The sequence below is a fragment of the Lepidochelys olivacea genome (genome assembly GCF_965140295.1).
Source record: "Lepidochelys olivacea isolate rLepOli2 genome assembly, chromosome: 3".
NCBI lineage: Eukaryota > Metazoa > Chordata > Testudines > Cheloniidae > Lepidochelys > Lepidochelys olivacea.
In genome coordinates, this window is record NC_140413.1 from 126,005,018 (window position 1) to 126,031,304 (window position 26,287).

General features: G+C 39.8%; 1 protein-coding gene across 2 annotated transcripts in view; it reads right to left on the reverse strand.

Moving 5' to 3' along the window:
- Positions 1-26,287, reverse strand: part of PDE10A (phosphodiesterase 10A) — a 337,153-nt gene that overhangs the window by 131,467 nt on the left and 179,399 nt on the right. For both annotated transcript variants that reach the window (XM_084623497.1, XM_084623496.1), the window contains exons 4-5: positions 17,075-17,195; positions 14,754-14,803 (exon numbers count right to left, since the gene is read on the reverse strand). In XM_084623497.1, the coding sequence (XP_084479623.1) occupies positions 14,754-14,803; positions 17,075-17,195 (171 nt within the window). The remainder of the gene's footprint in view (positions 1-14,753; positions 14,804-17,074; positions 17,196-26,287) is intronic.

Here is a 26,287-nt window from a genome sequence, read left to right on the forward strand (position 1 = left end):
AGTGAGGTAGGGCAGTACTATCATACTCATTCTACAAATGGGGAACAGAGATACAGAGCGGCTCAGTGACTTGCCCAGTCACACAAAAAGACTGTGGCAGAGCACGGAATCAAATTCTGGCTTCCCAAGTCTGAAGCCTAGTGCTCTAGCCACTGCATCATCCTTTTTTTAAAAAATTCTTTACATTAATAAAACCCAAAGCACTTTTTGAAGAGACTCTTTTTAAATAGGCAAGGGGTGGCTTGTTACTAGTTTGGTGCTGAAATCTTTAGCCCAAATGGTTTGATTTGTTTCAATAGCAAAATTAAATAAAACTGAACCAATAATAATATGCAGAATTTCCATACAGTAAGTAACAATAATGATAAATAGTATTATGACTTTTGGTACGAAATAAACAGGAGATACACTAAGGATGAGAGCTCTTTATTCATGCAAATGTCCCTACTAATAAAAATTATGGAAACAGAAATCAGAAAATATATAATATTTAGGGAACAATTTCTCCAAACCGAATGTACTGCAAGCTTTTTCATTAGGTATCAGAAAGTCTTAATTGTCCAGACACATATGCAGTCATATGATTGCACTGATTAATTTTACCATCAGATGCTGTGTTCATTAAGTCTATTATAGGGATTAAATTCCCCAAGCTTCAAATACTATCACAGACATTATTTTTAAGGATAATTAATATTAATGAATTTTGTTTATATCTTAGGTATATCAAACCTAAAGCTTCCTTTGCCAACAGTGGAAAGCGATACTGCATGTACTCTTCTGCTATGAGAGAATCAAACTGTTCAGAACAGAGCACCACCTTGAAAGCCAGAACAAAAACACCACCTTCTTTCTGAGGCCCTTTTATTTCCTAAAATGGTTTCAGTTTGGGTATAAGGTTGAATCAGGGGACTGGCAGTAATTTTGTTATTTGAATATTACAGTGCCCTAAATATGAATGACCCTTTGTAGACAAAGCAGCAGCAAATCCCAGTAGATTTTATAATCTCAGGGCCTGATCCTGGAAACACTACCAGACACAGGGCTTACCACCATGAGTAGTCCCATCCAACTGATTCCTCATTTGGTAGCTTCTTGTGTTATATCTGATTGTTGTTTGTTTCACAGCACCCAAACTGTGCTAAGTGTGTTATTAAAACACCAAAAAGACAGCTCCCTATCCTGAAGAGTTCAGAATCTAAGTAGGGTACAAAACACAGAGACAAGGAGCAGCAAGGGCCAGGAGGACAACGGGTACAAATACAGAATCATGAGCTGACTTTGGTGGTCTTAATGCATCTTGTGGATTTTTTCATGTATTAAATGTTCTGTCAGGTGAGGGTTTCGACTATGCAAAGGGGGACAAAGAAATGGTTGGGAAGGTGAGAAGAATGGTCAAGCCAGAGGAGCAGAAAGACATGCAGAACTCAACTAGAGGAGGAGGAAGGAATGAAAACTGAGAAGGGGATTGGATCAGAGGATACAGAAACTTTCACCTGTCTCTGGGTGGGCGTGATAAAAGTAAATGCCATCTGCTTGCAGTGGCCTACACTGAATTAGATGGTAGTCCTGTGTCCAGATCACATAAATACCACTAGAACAATTGTTGACCGTGTCAGAAGAGAGGTTAAGGGCTTGTCACTGCAGAGACTTTGTACAGGGCAAACCAGGCTATGAATCTACATTGCACTAGCCTGCCATGCACTAAAAGTTCCATAGTGCGCTTTGACCTACTGTTTCTAACTTTTAACTCTCATGACAGTTACAGTATCAGAGTGACATCAAAAGTTACTGAAATCCTGCATCCTGTTACGAATAGTGGTATGTCCAATCACACTATGGAACTTTTAATTCACGGTAGCAGGGTCCTCATGGCCACATAGTACATGGCAGCCTTGTAGGCTGTAGATACATATCCCAACTTGCCGTTCACTAGATCTCTGAATAGATATGCCCTTAGTACAGAATGGGCCTGGATGCTGTGCTCCCTCTAGATCAAGATTGAGGTACCTTGATGGAGGTAGTGAGGAGAAACTGTATCTCTTTTGTAGATACAGATCTTCAGTAACTTGTGACATCAGTCTGATATTGTCACACCGATGGGAACCAAATTATCTTAATTTTTTTTTTTTTTTTTAAAAAGAATAAATAAATAAATAAATAGTCCTTTAGCTCTGATAGATTCCACCATGGTGTATTCCATACTACTTACGTGATCTGAAGAAACAACACTTCTTTGGACAGGAAAGTGCTAGTGACCATGCACAAGACAACCATTTTCTTCTGCTGCACCTAGTAGAGGCAGGTGCAATACTGAGGTTTGGTGCTCATTCACTTAAGTCTAATCTGAGACATTATGCTCTGAATCCATATAAATTCACAACTTCTTTTTAAGTTTGGCCTTTTGAAGGGATAAGGGAACTGTTCAAGTCAGATTCTTTGCTATACAAGTGTAGTTTCTTATATGTAGTGAGAAAGAAAATTTAAGAATCCAGCAGAAATCTACCTTTCAATATAATGGATAAACCCATAAAAGTCTGCAAAAGACGGCCAGAATAGAAAAGCATTTTTATTCTACTTTCAATTACATTCTTATAATCTAATGGAATGCATATACATTATTATATTCAACTGGGAATTTTACGTTTACATGGCTACTTGCCTTTCATGAGACTTAAAACTTAATCCGAGTTTGACGTTATTAAGCTTATTTCAATAAAAGCAAGAAGAATATATTATGCAACAGACACAAAGTAGGGGTCTTGGGATCTGAATAGAAATGAACCATCTTAATAAAACTCAAGAAACCACCACACACAGAAAATGCAGTTACCCCCACCCCCGATTTGTTTTTAAAAAATCAAATAAGCTAATAAACCTACATGCACATTTCTTTCTTTCTAAATTTTGTTTTTGTTAATTTGTACACTTCTAGGGGAAAGAAGGGCTGAAGATTTAGAAAAACATAAGACTATGATTTTGGTATGTGTATTAATAGTATTATTTGTTTAGCACTGAGAGTGTGCTTGACAGTGTACACAGTATCCAAAAATGCAGATGTTCCATGAAACACACAAAGATGGGAGTAAGAATGATATAATATGACATGTGGGAATATGAATGAAAATTACATTAAATTAACAGGACACTGACAAGCCAAGATGACCTCTTGCAGACTTAAAAGCTAACAGTTCGTTTCAAAACAATCTCCTGAACCCCACCCTTAAAAATGTATCTGGTCCCCCAAGATGACAGCAGAACATATGTGAAACTCAATTCAGCAAAGCAATGGTATCGCTATTTTTTTAAGTTATTAGTTAGATGTATTAAAGGGGCTCTTCCACATAAGTCCAGGGGCATGTCCAACTCCGAATATAAAAACCATACACACAAATCTGTCTCTTCTCAGAGGCAACCCCACCCTCCTTTCCTCCCCCTGAAAACCCAACAAAGCGAAGCAAAACAAACAAAAATCTCATAACAAAGGATGTTCCATCCCATTCATGGGCCTTCCACTGTGTCCTCAAGGCCAGTAAACTGAGATATCTCTATTTATGGGTAAACATCAAAAGGATGGGAGAATCAGTTTGATTTTGAATCGCTGGAAACTTGCTTGAAATTCCAATCCTGTAGAAGCTAGCACTGTCCTAGAGAGCAAGAGCTCCCTCCATCCCACTCAACAGGCCTCTGCTCTTCCCTATCTTGATCTGTTATTCTCTCTTCCAGAGGCAGCAACAAAATCTCTTCACTCAGGTAGGACAGTGGCAAAGACTGACAGACCATTATCCCCCCTTCTTTCAGCAAGGTCTGTTTGGTGACAGACTTCTTCCTCCATTAACTGTGGCTAGTTAGTGGGACCCAAGACTCTCACTGTTGACCCTAGTGCAGAGGCCCCCAGAATGTACTGGAAACTCCCTTCCTCCCTTCTCTGTCAGAACTAAAAAATTAGGAGATTTGCAACCAAAGAGGCGCAGTATTTTTCTACAAAGTTCCCTCTTGTGTCAGTTTTTTAGACTTACGTTAGAGTTTACTGTCCATTAACAAAAACAAAAAAATCTCATGAATCTTGGTTGAAAGGTGTTATTGTGCATAAATAGTGATCACTTTTCAAACTCAAATAGCTCAGTCATTCTCATTTATGAATTCTGAAGTATTTCAGTGTACCAGGATTCATATTAAGCATTAAAGGCCTGTACAATTTTAGTTGATAAAGAAATACATTTTTAGTTACAGGACTGTAAAAAAGAATCTACAGCCACACTACCCCCTACCTTTGCTGCTGCTGTTATTGTTTGGTTTGGTTGGTTGTATTTTTTGCTGTGCGGTGATGGTTTTTTATTTTGTTTTGCTGCCTATAAATTAACATTGACCAAACCAATTTAAACCAAGTTTATCACTATAATAATTTTTTAAAACAGTATGCTAAATTTTGGCCTCAAATCTCCACTGGTCAAATTCTGAGTCTCACAAAATAAGAGTTGCTAAAAAGAAACCCTAACAACTTTTACTGGAGGTTAAAAAAAATAACACAACTGCCACTCAACTTCCTATGTACTCTACATATACACAACCTCTACTATATCATCATCACCATGACACTAATATATTAACAAATTTTATGGTTTACCATAATGAGGAGTGATGCATGTTATAATGAATTTTGGAAGAATTTCATCAACTAGACAATATTCTCAGGTACTTGTTACTTTAGCAAAGCTGAACATTTGTTGGATATTTTAAGTGTGATTTTAGTGTTTGATCAAAGTGCTAGATTGGGAACCCCTGAGACCAAAGCCCTCTGTTTATCAACAGAAATGATACAGCATGAGCAGCAGTAGTCTAAGTTTCCCCACAACGTGCTACCAATGTTCCTCAACCATCTTCTGGAAAATCCACTAAGGGATTCGCCGGGCTCAGTCAGTCATTGGCCTTTCAGATGAGGCTGATAACAAAGGAGCCAATTCATGCCAGCTCTTATTGTGGCTGCTGTGCTGTAGCCATTGGGAACCTGGTAAATCACCAAATACATTTTATATAAGCAGTCATCAGATGACAAAAAGTTTCCTTGGGCTGCATTTGAACTGGAGACCTGTTTCATTAACAACTAGTGAGCCATTCAGTTGCTCTTTTTCTTTTTTAAAAAATACTCCTGCTCAGTTAAGCAATACCAGTAACAATCAGATTTTTAAAACACTTCAGATTTTTATTTCACAAAGACAGAAGACAGATTTTGCAGTTAGAATGAGTTTAGGGTTAAAGTAAGTACACACGTTATAAAGCATTCCACCATTAACAATTTGTTTGGTTTTTTTTATTACAGGGGATGTGATCTTGCCCCTACTTCATTCACAGAGAGTTTTGCAGCTCATTTCACTGGAAGAAAGAATGGGCCCAGAAAATGCTGAATGGAAAATTATTTAACATTCAATTAACATTAAATGGACACATCAGTGCTAAATTATTGTTGTATACTTTGGTGCCTAGAAAAGACATTTCCATTCAAGAGAATTCTATATTAAGCAAGTTGATATTAAGTGAGCTTAAGTATATCTGCATCTCACATTCTCTTCCATTTGGTAGCAGAGGCAGGGTGGTTTGTTTTGTTTGTTTTTTGTTAAAGGACATGGCAGCCCAACATATAAGAGCATATCCAAACTCTTGTACAATAAAAATTCTTGGCAAATATATATCAAGGACTGTGCCTTAAAATCATATTCTTAAATGAACAAAACTAAGCCCAGTAGAAATGACGACCAATACAACAAAACAAATCAATAGAAAAGTATCCCCAGCAGAAAAGGTTGGAATTGTAAAATGCCCAAGTTGAAGAACCAGCCAGATGCTATAGCTCTAAAATCTTCCACAGTTAAAGCCAACTGTATCCTGTGTTTGAACACAATTGCCAGCAATCCCACTGCTACGAGAAGTTGGCCAGGGGGAAAAGAATAAACAATAACTTCTTGCATTTTTACAGAAACATTGATAACTCATGATTTATCTGAAGAGCTCTGCATTTTTCTATTATACAGTATTAAGTATGCTGGGAAAACAGATATAAATGTTAGAAAACTAAAGCAAAGACAACATATTTGTACACTGTAAAACAATTTGTAACGTAGCTGATAATTTTGGGGGCCTGTGATAAACTAATCACTTAAGGATTGTGAAGCTGCATGATGGGAGTGCTAAATTATCATAATTAAAAGTCATGCTAAAATTCCAAACTAGTTGGTATATTTTCTGAGTGAATTTGTTTGTTTTTAAGATGGGGGCTGCCATTTCTAAATGCATTTAATTGCTGAAGACTTTGCTATTGGGCAGTGCATTCTACACTGACAAATATGAAAGAAGCAAAGATTTTTCTCTCTATATATACACAAAGGATGCATAATGGCAGAAGTAATTTTAGTAATTTTGGGAGCTATCAACTTGAGACACCTTAAAGTGATTGATTTTCAGAGAATGGGTGCTCTGTTCTTTCACAAAAATCAGTGGCCTTTAAGCTGTCTCCATTTGGCCATCCAAAAACAGAGACAACTATAATCACTAGTCATTACTCCAGGGTTCTTAATATCTACAATCTTCCCTTCTACATAAAATCACTAGATGGCGCTGCATATCTAGCTAGAACAATAATTTCTACATACTGTAGGAATTCTAGAATAATAGCTCTATTACATTCACCCTGAAGCACAGAGTATGTGCACATATTTGTGGCCTCTGACAAGTCTCTCTACAATAAAGCTGTTGTGAATCACCATTTGAAGGGAGGATGATTGATTTGGCATAGCAATTTACAGCATCAGGAAATAGACAATGCTCACAATATAAGATAGAAACTAATGTAAGCGTCTTGCTATTACATTTCAAAAACTAAATGGGTCCAAACCTGCATATCCTTACTCACATGAGTATAGTATTATAACTAACCAATGAGGAATTACTCACAGGAATAAAAACTACATGAGTGAGAAAGCATTTGCAGGAACTGCTCATATATTAATACATAAATATTGTAGTTGTGACACAAAACAAAAAGTTTTGGGAACATTCACATACATAGGCCACAAACTAGAAGCATGTACTTAAGTCCATCCCTATTTAACATAGTACTTAGGAACATGTGTAAATCCCACTGCAGTCAACAGGACTTAATTAAGTCATTCAAGTTAAGCACATGATTAAATGCTATGCTCAATTAAGACCATAACTGCTAAAGTTTTGAACTGTATGTAATTCCCTGTTTTGGGTAATAAAACGGAGGGAACAAAATAGGACAAACGTCTTTTCTCTGAGAGTTGACAAACATTACTGTTTGCTTACAAGGCTGTTCCAGTCTCCAAGGTAAACACAATTAGTTGGTATTTTCAAATATGTGTTAGTGCCCTTAAGAGCAAAGTGTCTTATTTGTAATTGTACCAGCCTATCAGACAAACTTTTAAGTAGACCATTGCACAGGCTAGATAGGACAGGGGCCCAGGGTATGTGTGCGCAGGAGGGGGGTAAACAGGACACAAGAAGCCCTTTACACTCTTTCAGGCAAGAGTGTAGGAGGCAGCAGAATCTTGGTGCTTGCACTTCCTGAGCACATCGTGAAGGGAGTGTTAGCACTGCCAGCAGTTCTAGACAATCCAATGCTGTCATAAATATAAAGGGAAGGGTAAACCCCTTTGAAATCCCTCCTGGCCAGGGGAAAGCTCCTCTCACCTGTAAAGGGTTAAGAAGCTAAAGGTAACCTCGCTGGCACCTGACCAAAATGACCAATGAGGAGACAAGATACTTTCAAAAGCTGGGAGGAGGGAGAGAAACAAAGGGTCTGTGTCTGTCTGTAGTCGTCTTGGCCAGGGACAGAACAGGAATGGAGTCTTAGAACTTTTAGTAAGTAATCTAGCTAGGTATGTGTTAGATTATGATTGCTTTAAATGGCTGAGAAAAGAATTGTGCTGAATAGAATAACTATTTCTGTCTGTGTATCTTTTTTGTAACTTAAGGTTTTGCCTAGAGGGGTTCTCTATGTTTTTGAATCTAATTACCCTGTAAGATATCTACCATCCTGATTTTACAGGGGGGATTTCTTTATTTCTATTTACTTCTATTTTTTATTAAAAGTCTTCTTGTAAAACACTGAATGCTTTTTCATTGTTCTCAGATCCAAGGGTTTGGGTCTGTGGTCACCTATGCAAATTGGTGAGGCTTTTTATCCAACATTTCCCAGGAAAGGGGGGGGGTGCAAGTGTTGGGAGGATTGTTCATTGTTCTTAAGATCCAAGGGTCTGGGTCTGTAGTCACCTAAGCAAATTGGTGAGGCTTTTTACCAAACCTTGTCCAGGAAGTGGGGTGCAAGGTTTTGGGAAGTATTTTGGGGGGAAGGACGCGTCCAAACAGCTCTTCCCCAGTAACCAGTATTAGTTTGGTGGTGGTAGCGGCCAGTCCAAGGATAACGGGAGTAATATTTTGTACCTTGGGGAAGTTTTGACCTAAGCTGGTAAAGATAAGCTTAGGAGGTTTTTTCATGCAGGTCCCCACATCTGTACCCTAGCGTTCAGAGTGGGGGAGGAACCGTGACAAATGCCCATGTCCCCTTTGGCATCTGCTAGGGGCTGCTGGTTTGTGTGAAAAAGCACAGTGAACACTTTAAACAGATGTAGCAGCTGCCACCTCAGAGATCCTACTCCAGGGATCTTGGGGGCAATCTTTGCCTCTTTTCTCAGCAGGAAACTGCTGCAGGTACATTGCATTACCACACAACTCCTACATACCTTTATAGAAAAGTCCTGTAGAATTTAATAGGGATAAAACCAACAAGGTTATAGAGAAATTACTCTGAAAACCTACGGAATTTTATTAGGAGTGAAAACTACTTAACATATATTTTAACAATCTTATGAAATTCAAGAGCAAGGATATAATTTCCTATTCAACTCCGTCAGATGGTTAAAACACTTACAGAAAGATATCTTGTTCTGTTAAATTATATAGGACTTTTCTCCATTAGTGAGATACCTCTTTAGAAGCCAGTGTAACACCTGTATTATGCACAAAGCAGAATACAGCAGACAGACTAATTCAGAGCTTTCTTTTGAATTAATCAAATGTGCATTAATTTTTTTTTAAAAAAGCACATTCATTTCACCATATTCAAATACAATTTTCAAATACAGAAAGGGCTATCCATACTAAAACCAAGAGAGTGGAAAGCATTTATGACTAATTCATTAAAGCCAATTTTAAAACTGCAATGACAAGGCTGTTTCCCTGTTCCTTCAATGAAATTTTAAAAAAAGCACAAACATCTTCCATGATATGAAGTAATCACTTGTTGGGTCTCACTTTGTAAACCTAGATTCTGAAGTATCTGAAATGAGGAAACTTTCTTCTGTGTTATGTATAAATTAATGCATTAGAGAAATGGTCAGAAGTAAATAGGATGAAATTCAATGAGGACAAATTAAAAGTACTCCATTTAGGAAGGAACAATCAGTTGCACACATACAAAATGGAAAATGACTGCCTAGGAAGGAGTACTGCATAAAGGGATTTGGGGGTCACAGTGGACCACAAGCTCAGTATTATTCAACAGTGTAAAGCCATTGCAAAAAAAAAGTGAACATCCTTCTGAGATGTGTTAGCAGGAGTGTTGTAAGCAAGACATGAGAAGTAATTCTTCTGCTCTACTCTACTCTGATTAGGCCTCAACTGGAGTATTGTGTCCAGTTCTGGGCGCCACATTTCAGGATGGATATGGACAAACTGGAGAGAATCCAGAGAAGAGCAACAAAAATGATTAAAGGTCTAGAAAACATGACCTGTGTGGGAAGACTGAAAAAATTGGGTTTGCTTAATCTGGAAAAGAGAAGACAGAGGGGACATGATAAAAGTTTTCAAGTGTGTAAAAGGTTGTTACAAGGGGGAGGAAAAAAAATTGTTTTTCTTAACCTCTGAGGCTAGGACAAGAAGCAATGGGTTTAAATTTCAGCAAGAGAGGTTTTGGTTGGATATTAGGAAAAACTTGCTAACTGACAGAGTGGTTAAGCTCTGGAATAAATTGCCTAGGGAGGTTGTGGAATCTCCATCATTGGAGATTTTTAAGAGCAGGTTAGACAATCATCTGTCAGGAATGGTCTAGATAGTTCTGCCTTGAGTGCAGGGGATTGGACTAGATGACCTCTTGAGGTCCCTTCCAGTTCTATGATTCTGTGATTACACAACTAGTTGCAAGACAACAGTGGAACACTGGGCATCAAGATTCCTACTTTCTTATACAATATCATCCCTCCTTTCCCCATGTACATACATATATACAGGCCCACACACAATGATGTCACTAGTCTCAGGCACCAAAACTTCTCAAATATTCCTTCAAAAAGCATGATGTTATGAGGCTCAAACAAAGATTGGCTTAACACTGAAGTAGTCATCCTGACTGTTGAGATTACTTACTGGATGGAATCAAGAAGCTTTTCAAATATTTCCAAAGTTAGCTAAAAAAGCCTAAGGCCAATATTTCAAAATTGTCCACTATTTTTGGTTGCCAAATTTGATACAGTATAGCTATCCATACCTCAAACTGGATACCCGAAACACTGAGCCACCAAAAATTAGAGGCCATTTTTGAAAATATGGGTGTAAATATTTAACTGCTTCATTCATCTAAATTTAGGAACTTGTATCATTTTGCATTTATATATGCTACACAGAACAGCAGAGCAAAACACGGGAAGTTTTATCTGTGCAACAGAAGTAACTGTAACTAAACCACCAAGAGGGATACTTTCAAACACACAACTGGCAATGAGAGATACCTACCTCGCACTGAAAGTCAATGGTAGTTAGATACCTCACTGTCATTTGTGCCTTTGAAAATGTAACCTCCTTAAAACTACAAAACTTAGGGTAGGTCAAAAATGTTATAGGTCCAGTACACAGGAACAAGGATCCCCAAATTAACTGTTAGTTACAATTTTTTAAAAAAGAAGTCTACTGCATTACTATTAAGTGACAGGAGTACAATATGGGCCTAACCTCAAGCCACTGAAGTGGCAATGGGCTTAAATTGGAGCAAGGGAGGTATAGGTTGGACATTAGGAAAAACTTGCTAACTGACAGAGTGGTTAAGCTCTGGAATAAATTGCCTAGGGAGGTTGTGGAATCTCCATCATTGGAGATTTTTAAGAGCGGGTTAGACAAACACCTGTCAGGAACGGTCTAGATAATATAGTCCTGCCATGAGTGCAGGAGACTGGACTAGATGACCTATTGAGATCCCTTCCAGTCCTATGATTCTATGGTAAGTGAACAGAAAATCTCACATGGGTTTTGATGGGCTTTGGATCAGGCCCTATATGACCAGATGAACACCATGCCATTGTGGGGCAACTGTAATCACATTTCAGTGACAAATATAATCAATGTGTATTTTTTATGCAGCTGGTATTTATTTTTTTCAGTGGTAGAGTTCATTATAATGGAGCACATTATCTTGCTTGTCTAAAAAGCTATAAAGACAGCAAACATACAGCTCCCATGTCAGGTGCTCAAGAGGTCAGGAAGCTGTAAGGTACCCCTCCTCATCTTGTTCCCCCCATGCAGAATCATAGAATATCAGGGTTGGAAGGGACCCCTGAAGGTCATCTAGTCCAACCCCCTGCTCAAAGCAGGACCAATTCCCAGTTAAATCATCCCAGCCAGGGCTTTGTCAAGCCTGACCTTAAAAACCTCTAAGGAAGGAGATTCTACCACCTCCCTAGGTAACGCATTCCAGTGTTTCACCACCCTCTTAGTGAAAAAGTTTTTCCTAATATCCAATCTAAACCTCCCCCACTGCAACTTGAGACCATTACTCCTCGTTCTGTCATCTGCTACCATTGAGAACAGTCTAGAGCCATCCTCTTTGGAACCCCCTTTCAGGTAGTTGAAAGCAGCTATCAAATTCCCCCTCATTCTTCTCTTCTGCAGGCTAAACAATCCCAGCTCCCTCAGCCTCTCCTCATAACTCATGTGTTCCAGTCCCCTAATCATTTTTGTTGCCCTTTGCTGGACTCTCTCCAATTTATCCACATCCTTCTTGAAGTGTGGGGCCCAAAACTGGACACAGTACTCCAGATGAGGCCTCACCAATGTCGAATAGAGGGGAACGATCACGTCCCTCGATCTGCTCGCTATGCCCCTACTTATACATCCCAAAATGCCATTGGCCTTCTTGGCAACAAGGGCACACTGCTGACTCATATCCAGCTTCTCGTCCACTGTCACCCCTAGGTCCTTTTCCGCAGAACTGCTGCCTAGCCATTCGGTCCCTAGTCTGTAGCTGTGCATTGGGTTCTTCCATCCTAAGTGCAGAACCCTGCACTTATCCTTATTGAACCTCATCAGATTTCTTTTGGCCCAATCCTCCAATTTGTCTAGGTCCTTCTGTATCCTATCCCTCCCCTCCAGCGTATCTACCACTCCTCCCAGTTTAGTATCATCCGCAAATTTGCTGAGAGTGCAATCCACACCATCCTCCAGATCATTTATGAAGATATTGAACAAAACCGGCCCCAGGACCGACCCTTGGGGCACTCCACTTGATACCGGCTGCCAACTAGATATGGAGCCATTGATCACTACCCGTTGAGCCCGACAATCTAGCCAGCTTTCTACCCACCTTGTAGTGCATTCATCCAGCCCATACTTCCTTAACTTGCTGACAAGAATACTGTGGGAGACCGTGTCAAAAGCTTTGCAGAAGATGAGCATAATGTGAAATCTTGAGCTGCAAGGTTAATGCTACTAGTAGTTTCTGCAAAGAGGAAGTGGAGGAGGTAGGGCTGTTGTTCAGTTCTCTCAGAGTACAGCCACCAGCAGAGCTAGCCATCCATCCACATGCTACACCCTCATAAGTGAAGGCTAAACTTCCTGCGAGCTCAGTGGAGGTTTGCATCACCCCCAAAGTGGAACAATGATTAAATGCCAGAATTGGGCAGAAAAAACTGAAGATGGTATTGACAGTCGGTGGGCAATGTGTGGAAAAGCATACGCCCACGGAAGAAAAGTGATGTCTTTTGCAAGAAATACCTATGTTACAAAACTCTCCCAGAACAGGACTGATTTCTGAATCATAAAATGGGTTATCTTTATTATACCAAATATTTATTGAAGGAGTGAACTAGAACCCGAAAGTTAGATTCATTTCTTACTTTGAAAGAGCTATTGTACGACATTTAATTCATACCTTTGAATGGGACACTGTCGACTAGTCTGTTTTTAACAAATGAGTTAAAAGTATTTCCAGGTAGTACTCCAGCCCCCTGTCAGTTAGTGCACCTTTACAATCATGCTTTCCTGCTGTTTTGTAAGTAGTTTTCTCTTCTCTTTCGCTGCATGAAAGACCCACACAAACAGCAGCAGGGAAAACTGAATAATGGACTATGCAGGAATAAACCATGAAAGCTGACTAAAGTGAAAGATTAAACTAAAACAATGGAGAAAAATGTTTTGCCTCTCTAAACAGTTGCATTTTTAAGAGTCGGAGGTGTTTCTTGTACCAACAGTAGGCACACATTTTTCAGACAAAAATGTGATTTTTAACTCAATGGTGTCCCTTTAAAGTGTAACTACATTTTCCTGCCTGCAATTTTGTCACGTAACTAAATCTTATATGAGGGCATCTGGATAAATTGCCAAGATAAACATTTCTGCTTAACTTAATGCATTCTAAAAACCACAGCAAAATAGTGATTATACAACAAACAACACTGGACTAAACTCATTCCTGTTATAATTGTTGTAGCCAATTAATTTATACCACAAATTAATTTGGCTCCTCATTTTAAATGTATGTGATCTATTTCTTCATGTTAATCAATGCAGGAGTTTGAAATTTAGGTCACTTCATTTTCAGCCTACAATTGACAACAAAGAAACTGATGAAGTTTAGAAACCAGAAACTTAACAGGATAAAAAGAGTAAGTCACATTTAGAGAAAATCAAAGTTACATTTTCTCTCTTTAAAGAGAACATCTTTGGATAAATGCCAGGACTTGTGCTTGGCCATGTTGTGGGGAAAACTGTACAAGAATGCAGTCTTGCAGCTTCATAGTAACATAAGAATGGCAATACTGGGTCAGACCAACATCCACCTAGCCCGGTACCCTGTCTTACGACAGTGGCCAATGCCGGATGCTTCAGAGGGTAATGAACAGAACAGGGCAATTATTGAGAGACCCATCTCTTGTCGTCCACTCCCAGTTTCTGGCAGTCAGAGGTTTAGGGACAACAAGAGCATGGAGTAGTGTCCCTGACCATCTTGACTAATAGCCATTGATGGGCCTATCCTCCATCAACTCATCTAATTCTTTTTTTGGACCCAGTTACACTTTTGGACTTCACAACATCCCCAAGCATCGAGTTCTACACATTGACTGTGCATTGTGTGAAATGTACCGTCATTTGTTTGTTTTCAACCTGCTGCCTTTTATTAATGAAGTTGCTAGACTTTAGAGAAAGAATAGCATTATATCTGTAAAGCTAAAAAAATACTGATTAAAAAGCAAGGCCCTTGGAAGCTCAGTGCAAAAAATACTTTTGCTCATCACTAAATTCAGCAATATTGCATCTACAGAAACAAAAATAATGTAAAATTAATATTCAGAACTTAACTAGCATTTCCTGCTAAATGATGTACAAATAAGATTACAGTATATTTGGGGAAGTGGAAAATGCACTTTTAGTTAACTGTACAGAAAAGCAGCATCTAAATCCAGAATACTTACATTATTGCATTCTCCCAGGAAATATAGTGCAAATCCATCAGCTTTTGTAGCTGCCAAAGCAATAATAAAAGAAGTAATTGTACTCAGAGGGAGAATCAAACTTTTGCATGTTCTCCAAGGTGAAACCATAGACTCATTCCACTTAGGACAATCAGCTAAACTTCTGAACGTGAAACACCATTGATGTATCTCCTAAAACTGCAAAGTTAGTGGCATATGATAATACTTTGCAGAAACCCTGCAAAGTTAGTGGCATATGATAATACTATCTGTTTCCCCACCAAATTTAATATATTTGAGACATAATTGGAAGCTGCAACCTGATAAACTTACCTAGTCTTTACTTCATGTCTAGTGAATGTTACATTGCATGAATACATATTACAGCATAAGAATTAAGTAAAAATACACATCCATAATGTAATCATACAGAACATAGATAGCACATTTTCCATCAACAGAAGAAAAGTTGTTTCCCATGTATAGAGCGTAAATATCTCTGTCCTTGCCTTAAGATACATAAGCATGGCAAAACAACAAATAAGCCTCAAATGCTGCTACTAAGTGTGTATGACAGGATTGTTTCTAGTTTCTATGACATGTGGAGGCCTATGTTTTCCATAGCTGTTCTGTATTAAATTCATTAAGACACTCCAGGGAGTAAATATTTGCTGGCAATTACTGCAAGACTCAGGTGGTGTTGTGAGGCATAAGGCCAAAGGCTAAGTGTTTAAACATGAAAAAGTGCAATAATCCCTTAGAAATAAACCATCAGAGGTATCTTATTGCTAAAACAAAAAAGAACTCTCGGAAACAGAAGAACACATCAAGCCTGTGCTTTTACACTCAGCATTACAAAATAGGCTTAACACTTTGGGCACAAATAGACCTCTCTGCCTGTCAGTAATGCTATCTCCTGTAAATGCACAGGTCTGAATGATTTCCTCATTTTTATGAACAAATAAAACACTCCAGTCAGTGCAGTTCAGGGAAATGATTATATTTTGAGGGCGGTTAAAGTCAGTTGGCCTTCTACACTTGTTTGACAGAACCAAAACTCCACTGTCTGATTGCTTAATTATTGACATGGATATGAATCACATCATTGCCAGTCAGTGAGAAGCTCATTTGTATTTGAGTTCAAAAGTCATTTCTAGAGAAAATATTACATGTCTATTGGACATTACAGGAAAGAAGAGCATTGTAAGTTAAGGAAAGAAAACCTACTCTCTAGTCTACTAGGAGTATGGAAGGATGTGCTGCCTTTGTCTCTCCTCCAGCCCTCATTTGCTCTCTAACATAAACCAGTACTGACCAGCTAGGATGAAGTTGAATCAGAACCCTCAGGGGTTCTCAAACTTCATTGCACCACGACCCCCTTCTGGCAACCAAAATTACTACATGACCCCTGGAGAGGGGGCCAAAGCCTAAGCCTGCCCATGCCCCTCTTCCAGGAAGTGGTGCTCAGGCTTAGGCTTTGGCTCCAGACCCCAGGAAGTCTAACGCCAGCCCTGGCAACCCCATTAAAATGGGGTCCTGACCCACTTTGGGGTCCTCACCCACAGTTTGAGAACCACTGCATTAAAGTGACGGTAAACAAATACGGTCTATTTGAAATACAATACACATAAAACAGAAGAACCAGCTTCATGTTACAAAGTGTCAAGAGTGGTAGGGGTATGGGGGAAAGGTTGTAAAACAACTATTTGCAAAGTATGTGAGGCAAACAAGCCTGAAGAGATGCTTTCAATACAAATCTGCCTGTTCTCACGTTGGTTAAAATTTGGGGCAAGGGGAGGTGATGGAAGCTTTACATTTTTACCGGAAACGTGTTTCACTTTTATTCTTGGACAATATTCTGTTTCACAAAGAGGCACCTGTATCACATCAAAAAGTGCTATAACTCTATAGAGTTTTAATTTATCTTCTAGGAAAACACACATCCAAATCACCTCACTTTTGTTAAAGGAGCAGTCAAGATTTGCAATAATATTGCTGATAGCTAATTCCACAACTTTCCAAAGCAATCTGTCAGGCAGCACCAAAACCAGAATAATCTACCAAGTGGTTTGCTTTGCAGCGGGCCCTGATCCTGCAACTGGACTCATAGCTGGGTGGACCCTTGCCCCAAGCTGTAGTTCCACTGACATCAGTGGGGCTCCATACCAAGGCAAGGGCTACTTGGCGTGGATGCAGTTGCAGGATGGTGTACCAAGCACGTACAGTTATTCTGTAATAACAATATTTATTTAATAGCTTAAGTAATGCACAGAGTACCAAGACAAGGCTTCAAATAAAGGGCATCAAATCCTCTTCCTTACCTATTTTAATGATGCTGCTCAGTTCATATAAGAGAAGTTGGTTGTCTCCGCCTGTATCCAACCGTTGTTCTATGTAGCTGTTCAGTTCGTACACCACTCCTTGCATATTTGTATCCTGGTACTATTGACCCAAAGAGGAAAAACCCAGTTTAGAACAAACATATTCTACAACTTGAAAAAAGCGTTCTCAACATACATATAGAAAAATACACAGTGGAGGTAATGTATCTAATCAATCCTCAATTGTCCCCCTAACCCAATTGCCTGAATATTCACGCCATGGCCATGTGATATGAATTAACATTCCATGCTGTAGCCAGCTAGTCAATTGTTCAAAACTCAACTATCTTTAGTAATTATGTATCATCTGGCTTCAGAGGGGTAGCCGTGTTAGTCTGGATCTGTAAAAGCGGCAAAGAGTCCTGTGGCACCTTATAGACCAACAGATGTATCGGAGCATGAGCTTTCGTGGGTGAATACATCTGACGAAGTGGGTGTTCACCCACGAAAGCTCATGCTCCAATACGTCTGTTAGTCTACAAGGTGACACAGGACTCTTCGCCGCTTGCATCATCTGCAAATTTTGCCACCTCACTGTTTACCCCTTTTTCCAGATCATTTATGAATAAGTTGAATAGGACTGGTCCCAGAATAGATCCCTGGGGGATAGCACTATTTACCTCTCTCCATTCTGAAAACTGACCATTTATACCTACCCTTTGTTTTCTATCTTTTACCCAGTTACCAATCCATGAGAGCACCTTCCCTCTTATCCCATGGCAGCTTACTTTGCATAAGAGCCTTTGGTGAGGGACCTTGTCAAAGGCTTTCTGAAAATCTAAGTACACTATACCCACTGGATCCCCTTGGTGTACATGCTTGTTGACCCCTCAGAGAATTCTAATAGATTGGTGAGACATAATTTCCCTTTACTAAAACCATGTTGACTCTTCCTCAACAAGTTATGTTCATCTGGTTCTTTTGGGTGTGTAGGCACATTTGACCAACCATACTTATTGATGGATTCAACACACAGCTTACCCCAGGCATCCCAGAATATGGTGTGCTGTTATTTCTGCTATTGCTTTCTTGCATAGATTTCTACTATTTGTATAATTCCCTCCACACTTTCTGCCACAAATACAGAACATATGACCCTATACATCTGAGAGTCATTTGGTTTCCTCATTTCAAAACAAGTAAATGCTTGCTGAGTGAATAGCATTAATTCCCAACAGCCTTATTTAAACTGAACTTTTGTCATCAACGGAACTGAATACTGACCAAAAATGCTGATGGGAGAACAACTCATTGTTTGACCCATAACCTCTTCTTAACTACCTTAATACTGTGTCCACCTATTGTTCCAATAGACATGTACAACTGCATGATACCTGGCAGCTCAGATATCCTCCTTGAGGTTAAGGTTGTTTTTAAATTATATAATTTTTTAAATTATTTGTATTACAAACATTCCTGAAACAATATTAGGTGACAGTGGATGTGTGTGTTTACATTTTGGAAGAGAGCGTGGTGCTTACCAAAAAGAACATCTACTAACATTTTTTTAGAGGAGCACACAGTGCAAGTAAGGTGCTTGGCAAGCTGCGTCCACATACTGAACCTGGTTCTCCACTGCCTTACCCCTTGTGTAGTAATTTACAAGGGAGTACAATCAGAATGGTGGTATTCTACATATAACTTAGCACTCACTTTGCACAGGCACAAGTAACTACACAAAGAGCAAGGCAATGAAGAATGAGGTCTGGTGTTGCCAGCATACATGAGCCCAGATCTGCAAACTCATGTTGCCACAGTCTGGGTTTCTCTAAAACCAGGACTGTAAATCATGAAAAATTGCACATTGGATTTGTTATGTAGAAAAATGTCCTCAAAGGACTTGGGGGTGACCAAATTCATTTTCACCTGTGACCTACAGTAATCAGGATTTGAAGCTAAATCTTCAAAGGTTAAGGCTTATATTTTAACCCGCTCCATCATCTACATCAATCTATCAGCATAGCATCATAACCCTTTACTCAACTTTCACATAACTCAGAACTATGTATACATTCTAATTATGCAATTAACTATGTGAATAAACGATGTCACCTTTGTAACGTGTTAGCAAACATTTAATAAATCTAAGGAGACTGAAGTTCCTGCACACATTTGTGCAACTGTGAAAATGCTAGCTGCATAACAAGAGTATTAATTTGTAACATGGCAGATTTCCATCCTGAGATTATCTGGATTTGACAACCGGCAAGATGAGCAGAATTTGTTTAGAATCATAATCAAGTCATTTTATAAGAGGCTGATGAGGTCTAAGACAAGTGGAAAATAAAAAGCTAAATCAATCACTATGACTTTGGACCTGTACTGGTTTCATTTTATAACACAGACTAGCACATATTTTGTACAGGTTTGGCAAAATAAAATCTAAACTGATCCCAGCTGATGAAAGAAATTCCTCAAACAATTCAACCTTCAGCAGGAAAAAAAAAGGCATGCAAATATGGTTATTTGCCATCACATAACTATGAAAATATTTAAACTGTAACAGGAGTCCTGAAGGTTAAAAATTACCAACAATACTCAAATCTAACTAACCCCTTCCTCTGCCTACTCAACACTTTGTGTATCAAACTGATGACCCTACCAATATTTTGGGGCTTTTAATTGGGAAATCTAAATTTCAATGTCACTAAACTAAGGCAGCATTAATCTATTTTAATTAACTCTATCAGTGCCAGTGATAAAACTGCATCCTACTGACATGTTAATTGTACTGATCACCTAAATCATAGTACCATAAAATGGGATAATAATTTGAAGGACAAATCACTTTGTAAACATCCATGATTAAAGAACTTTTTGCAGAGCTTTTTCAGAAATACTTCTAGCACCTGTTTATCTTTAGAACATACCAGTAAAGCGCAACAGCTGACAAGAAATCAACAATGAAAAATAATTGGAAGAATACTGCTAGATTTTCTATCTAAACAAAAGGACGCACACTTTTTTTAGAAAGCTGCACAAAAATTACAATGATCGCTGAGTCCATGCAGAGATATTGTGACTTCAGAAAGAGTCAGATGGATGTGAGTCATTCAATATGAAGAATTAAGTAATCAAAAGGTAAAGTGTATGTAACATTAAATGAAACATGAATAAGTATGAAGAACTAAAGTGACAGATTAATCTGCATGCCTTGCTGCTTATAAGGTAACTGTGCCAGGAACATTATTCCTCTTGCTATTGCGGCGGGGGGGGAGGGGGAGGGGAGAGGGAACTCAACAAAAAAACGACTGATATAATCTGCTGTAACAGAAAGGCTATGGTAATAGGAATCAATGTCAGTAAATACAAAGTTAAAAATCAGGTTTCAGAGTAACAGAGTAATGCATCCCATGAAGTGAGCTGTAGCTCACGAAAGCTTATGCTCAAATAAATTGGTTAGTCTCTAAGGTGCCACAAGTACTCCTAAAGTTAAAAATTAGTAGCAGACATGTGCCTATCTTAGTGTTTTCTATAGTTTCTTACAGTGTTTGCAGAGTTCCTGTGGCAAAATATTAACAACAAAATTGATATTATAGTAATTATTATTATTATTTTCTCCCCCCAAATCAGAGATTCCCAGCCTGTGAGGTACAGCCCTGTCCTTTTATGTGATCTCAGTTATTCAGCAGAATTCACTTTGCAGTGCATGAAATTACTTACAGGATTTTAAAAACTAGGACTGTAGCTTCCCTTTGATGTGTGAGAAGGGAGTGCCAGACGCATTTTGGGACTATAGAAGGATTGGAACTCAGAAACCTCTCTGGATAAGGTGAAGAGAGGTGAGGAAGCCACAAAACATGATGGAGGAAGGGGAGGCAGTAAGAAAGATCACAAGCTTTAAAACAACATTGCTTGAGACATTTAAGAAATGAACTGGCCAGAGCACTAGAAAATATTTATGATGGATTTGGAGCTACTCTGTAATAACCTTAGGGTGACCAGACAGCAAGTATGAAAATCGGGAAGGAGTGGAGGATAATAGGCATTTATATAAGACACAGCCCCGAATAATAGGACTCTCCCTATAAGAGTGGGACATCGGGCCATCCTAAATAATGTATGAATATCATATATTCTAACCATTTGACTGTTGTAAGGGGGGAGGCTGTTTACTGTATGAATACAAAGGGTTAATTCAGGTAGGGGCCAGCTGCAAATATGCAGAATAAAGGACAACAGATTCAAATAGCAACCCAGTTACTCACACTTCAGGGAGAATATTTGACCTATTCACTTTAATGTCCTATATCCAACCCGCTATGGAGATCAAGGGACCAGTTTGTCATGGGGTGATCTCAGTTTGTAAACATAAGAAAACCAAAAAGCCTGGGAGTCTAAGACAAAGGGCTCCTGGGGGGGATAAAAGTGCCATTCTTGAGGGAGCGGGGAGTGGGTGTTGGGAGTTGCTGATGAGAAGCAGGTTCTCATTGGGTACGTCTACACTGGAAAACAAACAAACCTGCAGCACCATGCCCCACAGCCTGGGTCTGCAGACTCAGACTTGCACTACACCACTAAAAATAGTGGTTTAGTTGTTCCCACCGGGCTGGAGCTTTGGTTCTGAGACACGACCCCCATCACCAGGTTTCAGAGCCGGAGCAGGAACCTCCACATTACTGTTTTTAGCACTGTAGCATGAGCTGGTCTATGGACCCAGGCTCTCTGGCTCACTGCTGTGGGTTTTTTGTTTGGTACTATTTTTTTTTACAGTATAGACTGTGAAGGGGCAAGGCCAGATGGCTACAGAAAAGTAGTGGGAGATAGATATATTACCTCCAGGCTAAACAAATGCCTGGTACCAGGATAAGTGAAATGGCAGCTGCTCCAGGTTAATTAAGACACCTGGGGCCAATTAAGAACTTTCCAGAAGGCAGGGAGAATGCTAGGTTGATTGGGACACCTGAAGCCAATCAGGGCTGGCTGAAACTAGTTAAAAGCCTCTCAGCCAGTCAGGTGGGTGGGCATGTCAGGAGCTGTGGGAGGAAGTTGTGCTGTTGGAGAGACTGAGTAGTACACACCATATCAGGCACAAGGAAGGAGGTCGTGAGGTAAGGTGAAGTGGAGCTTGAGGAAGTGAGGGCTGCTGTGTGAGAAGTAGCCCAGGGAATTGTACATGTCATGTTTCTAAAAGGTCAGCTACCATAGTCAGCGGGGGAGCTACCCACCTGAGCCCCAGGGCTCCATGTGGAATGGCAGCCTGAGCCCCAGGGAGAATGGCGCTGGGCAGTTGGGGCTGGCAGCCTGAGCCCCAGCAGTCAGTGGGACCTGCAGCCCAAGCTCAGTGGAGCTCAGTTGACCAGGGCAGTGAATGGGGTCCAGCAACAGGAGCCTCACAGAGTGCGGAGGAAATTTAAACTTAAAACCCTGGAAATATTCATTTTTAGGAGGGGGTTCACGAGATTTCACAATTTAGTGAAGGGTTCACAGGCTGTTAAAGTTTGGGAACCACTGCTCTAGGTCCTCATATCCAGGCTATTTCCAAGTCTTGTAAATTCTTTTTGCATAACATTGACACATTCTACATAACATCCATTCTTTCTGCCTTTCCTATCCATCCACGAGAACTGTAGTCCAAACTGTCATAAATATCATGCCTCAATTATTGTAATATCCCTTTTGCTGGCCTGAAGATATGCAGTCTTGCCCTATTGATATCCATTTGGTATACTGATGCAAAGATCATTTTCCAAGTGTGTTGCTTTGCCTTACCATACTGACTATATTGTTTCCTTATAGTACCAAGTCAGTCTGTCTGTATACATCTGTTGTCTCTTGGCTTAACCTTAGAGAATAAGCTCTTTGGGATCGAGGCTGTCTTTTTGTTCTGTTTTTGTACAGCACCTAGCACAATGGTGTCCTGATCCATGACCAGAGCTTCTAGGTAATACAATAATACAAATAATTAATATAATAATAATAATAGATGGATGTGTTGTGGAGAAGAGGTAGTCTCAGCCTCTTAAGCCATGTAAAGGTTTTCCATGGCTAACTTGTTGGCTGAGGAATAATAATGATAAAAATCAGTTTGAAGACAAAGCAAATTACCACCTCAAATGCACTTTCCATAGGTGACAGAGGATGAAGCAACATAGATCACTTGTGGGAAAGAGGAAAGACATTTCCATGCAACCAGTCCAGTCAGCATTATGTGAAGAGAGAAAAAGAAGCAGAGAGGAGTAGAAAATACCCATTTATAGAAATTTATACACTTATTTGAGTGAGAAGGATTTAGTTCTCATTTGACACACAAAGTGATTACCTATATATGAAAAAATAATGTACTTTATTCCATAAATGATAAAAGATGGCACTAGGTTCCTTACAGATAGAATTTATACATTTAGATTACACAAACCAAAGTAAAATATGCTGACAGCATCTAAGAGCCAATTTTCCCATCAATTTCTTTTCCCAATCATCCCTGTGATGGGGTGGGGATCCCCATCCAGTGCGGGGTGAGTACACCCCACCACTCGAGCGCCTGTTTCTTCAGAGTAGGACGCCTGATGGACCTACACTGATAAGATTAGCAATAAGGCCTAATATTCAGAGTCAGTGGAGAATCTCTGGTTCGCAGGGTCAAGGCTTAGCGGTCTGAGTTTATAGGGGGTCTCTGATTCACAGGGTCTCGAGGCCTAGTGGCTGGAGTCAATAGTGGTTCCCTGGTTCACAGGGTAGGCAGACCTAGTGGCCAGAGTTCATCAGGAGTCCCTGGGCTGCTGGGTTGGTAGGCCTAGCGGCCAGAGTCCATGAGGAGTCCCTGGATGGCAGAGTAGGCAGGCCTAATGGCCAGAGCCAATGAGAGGTCCCTGATTCACAGGGTAGTGGGCCACCCCCAGGGGGAGGGTGGCAGCCTAGGGTAGGCGGACCTGGGTCCTCCCTACTCCACCGGGTCCCAGCCCAGCGCCCTCGTAGTGGCAGAGGGTTCCACCAAGGAGGTCAGCAGGGATCCAACTGCAACACGCTGCTTATGTCTAGGACTATGGCTAGTCCCCCCCAGGCTACTTCCTACTGTGGTTCTGGTGGAAGTAGTTGGGGCATCTTCAGGTTGCTCAGCAGGGACTGTTCCTGGCGTCTCCAACCCCTCTTGAGTATCAGTGGGTGCCTGGGCGTCAGCCAGGGCCTCAGCGTTTTGGGCTTCTGCGGGGTGGATTGGTAGCTGCTCCCCAGCGAGGCCCTGTATGCTATATCCTTCCCCTCTGGTGATCAGCCCCAACTGAACTGGGCTGTCTGCCTTTATACTGCCACTGCACCTGGAGCATGCCCAGTAGGACCATGGGGGCATGGCTTCCTCAGCCACCCAGGAAGAGTTAACCCCTGTCCAGTGTCGGGTGAGTACACCCTGTCACAATCCCACAGAAAATGATGACCAAAGTTCCTTTAAAGACTATGCATAGTGTAATTATGTGATGTTTGTTCATATACAAATGCATTACAAAATGTCATGTCAATGTTTTTCCTACTAGCAGCAGCCAGCACAAGCTTTCATTACTTTAACAACAAGATCCTTAGCACTGAAACAGAGAACCATCAATGGAAAAACTAAGCCATCATTTTAAAGGTGAACTGAAAAATAAATCAATACAGGTTATTTGTTACAGTCTGGAGGGCTAGAATAATATTTTGTCTGGATGCAAATAAAAACAATATGATCCTCAATGTAGTCAGGATTGAGGAATGCTGATAGTGTTACATAGGGAAGTTTGCAATGCCACTGCTGTGCTATATCTGTTTTGTAGATAATTAAAAGATTTCAGCTCCCACAGCTACAATCCTGCACCTTTCACTATTGCTATATTATTCAATAATTTTTTAAAAATTAAAGATAATAAAATGATTTGATGTATTGTGTTAAAATACATTAGCTGCCCTTCTTTTGAAGTAGCATTTGGTCTTATGAAAAAAGAAAGACAATTAGGAGGTGAAGGTGTACTGCATGAATTTATTGGGCTCTCTCTACATAAGATTCACTGTCTACACCATCATCTTTCTTCATGGCAGAATATTACAGGCTGTTGATTTATTGTATCATAAAAAAATCAAGCTATATAGTTTAAAGAATCATATGACCATTGGCTTATTTGTCCACATAACTACCTTTCTCCTAATTTGCTTCTAATACAAAAATGCATTCTCTTCTCCAATCTTCCTTTGTGGCCTACTTTTAAAAAATACTAGAAAAGAAACACTGGTGTAAAATAATTTTCTCAACCTCAGCCTAACGGGTACTTTCAAAGAGCTGCCAGGTTTTGCAGTGCTTGGTTGCACTAATAGCTAGATCCTTCATATATGCAAATTGATATTCCCATTTCCAGTCATGAGTTACAGTGACATATCTTAGCTATCGTGCAATGATACTGCGAAAACAGTTAAACCACACCTGTGAAGAACTGAAATATGGGACACAGTTTCATGCCCCCCAAAATTATGGAAGGTCATGAAATTCCATTAAGACAAAAGTTTGATTTTTGAGGGCAGAAGCACTGAGCGGTGGGATATCATATACTTGGCTTCAAAAATAAAAGTATAGAGAAACACAACAATAGGCTTAAAGTATCCACCTGGCTTTCAAAGCAGTAGAGATGTTGAAGACAGGAAACAAAGAAATCTCCTTGATCCAAAAATCAAGGGTTGGCTTGTGTGAGCAGTTTTGTTTAAGCGTGGACACTGGAAAGCATGATGCTATAAAAAGCTGGCTCTGCTGTGATTAATTGTAATGCTTGTATATAGCCTGAGAGCAAACTGCTGCTACATGTATTTGTCTGACGTCTATTCTTCTTGTTTTGACTGAAGAGGACATGGGTTATAACTTGTTCAGTAAATAAAGCTTAACTTTGCAGCACCATGCACAGGTATTTATGAATTGTTTGTTCACACATCAAATGCTGCTCATGACAAAATCAAAGGAGGGAAAAATGTGAAATAACAGCTGGCAGGACAAGCCCTATTATTAAGTTGAAGGACGCAAAACAGCTCTATTACTACACAGAGAGCGCTCACAGTTTTTGAAGGCATACATTTTCCAGCTTGTTTATACAGTTGATTTTCAGGCCTGATCTTAGAGAGAGAGAGAGAGAACACTGCCTTCTGAACATCAACTTCTTGCCGCATAGTCACTGATCGCTGGCATCCAATCCCAGAGACTTTCCT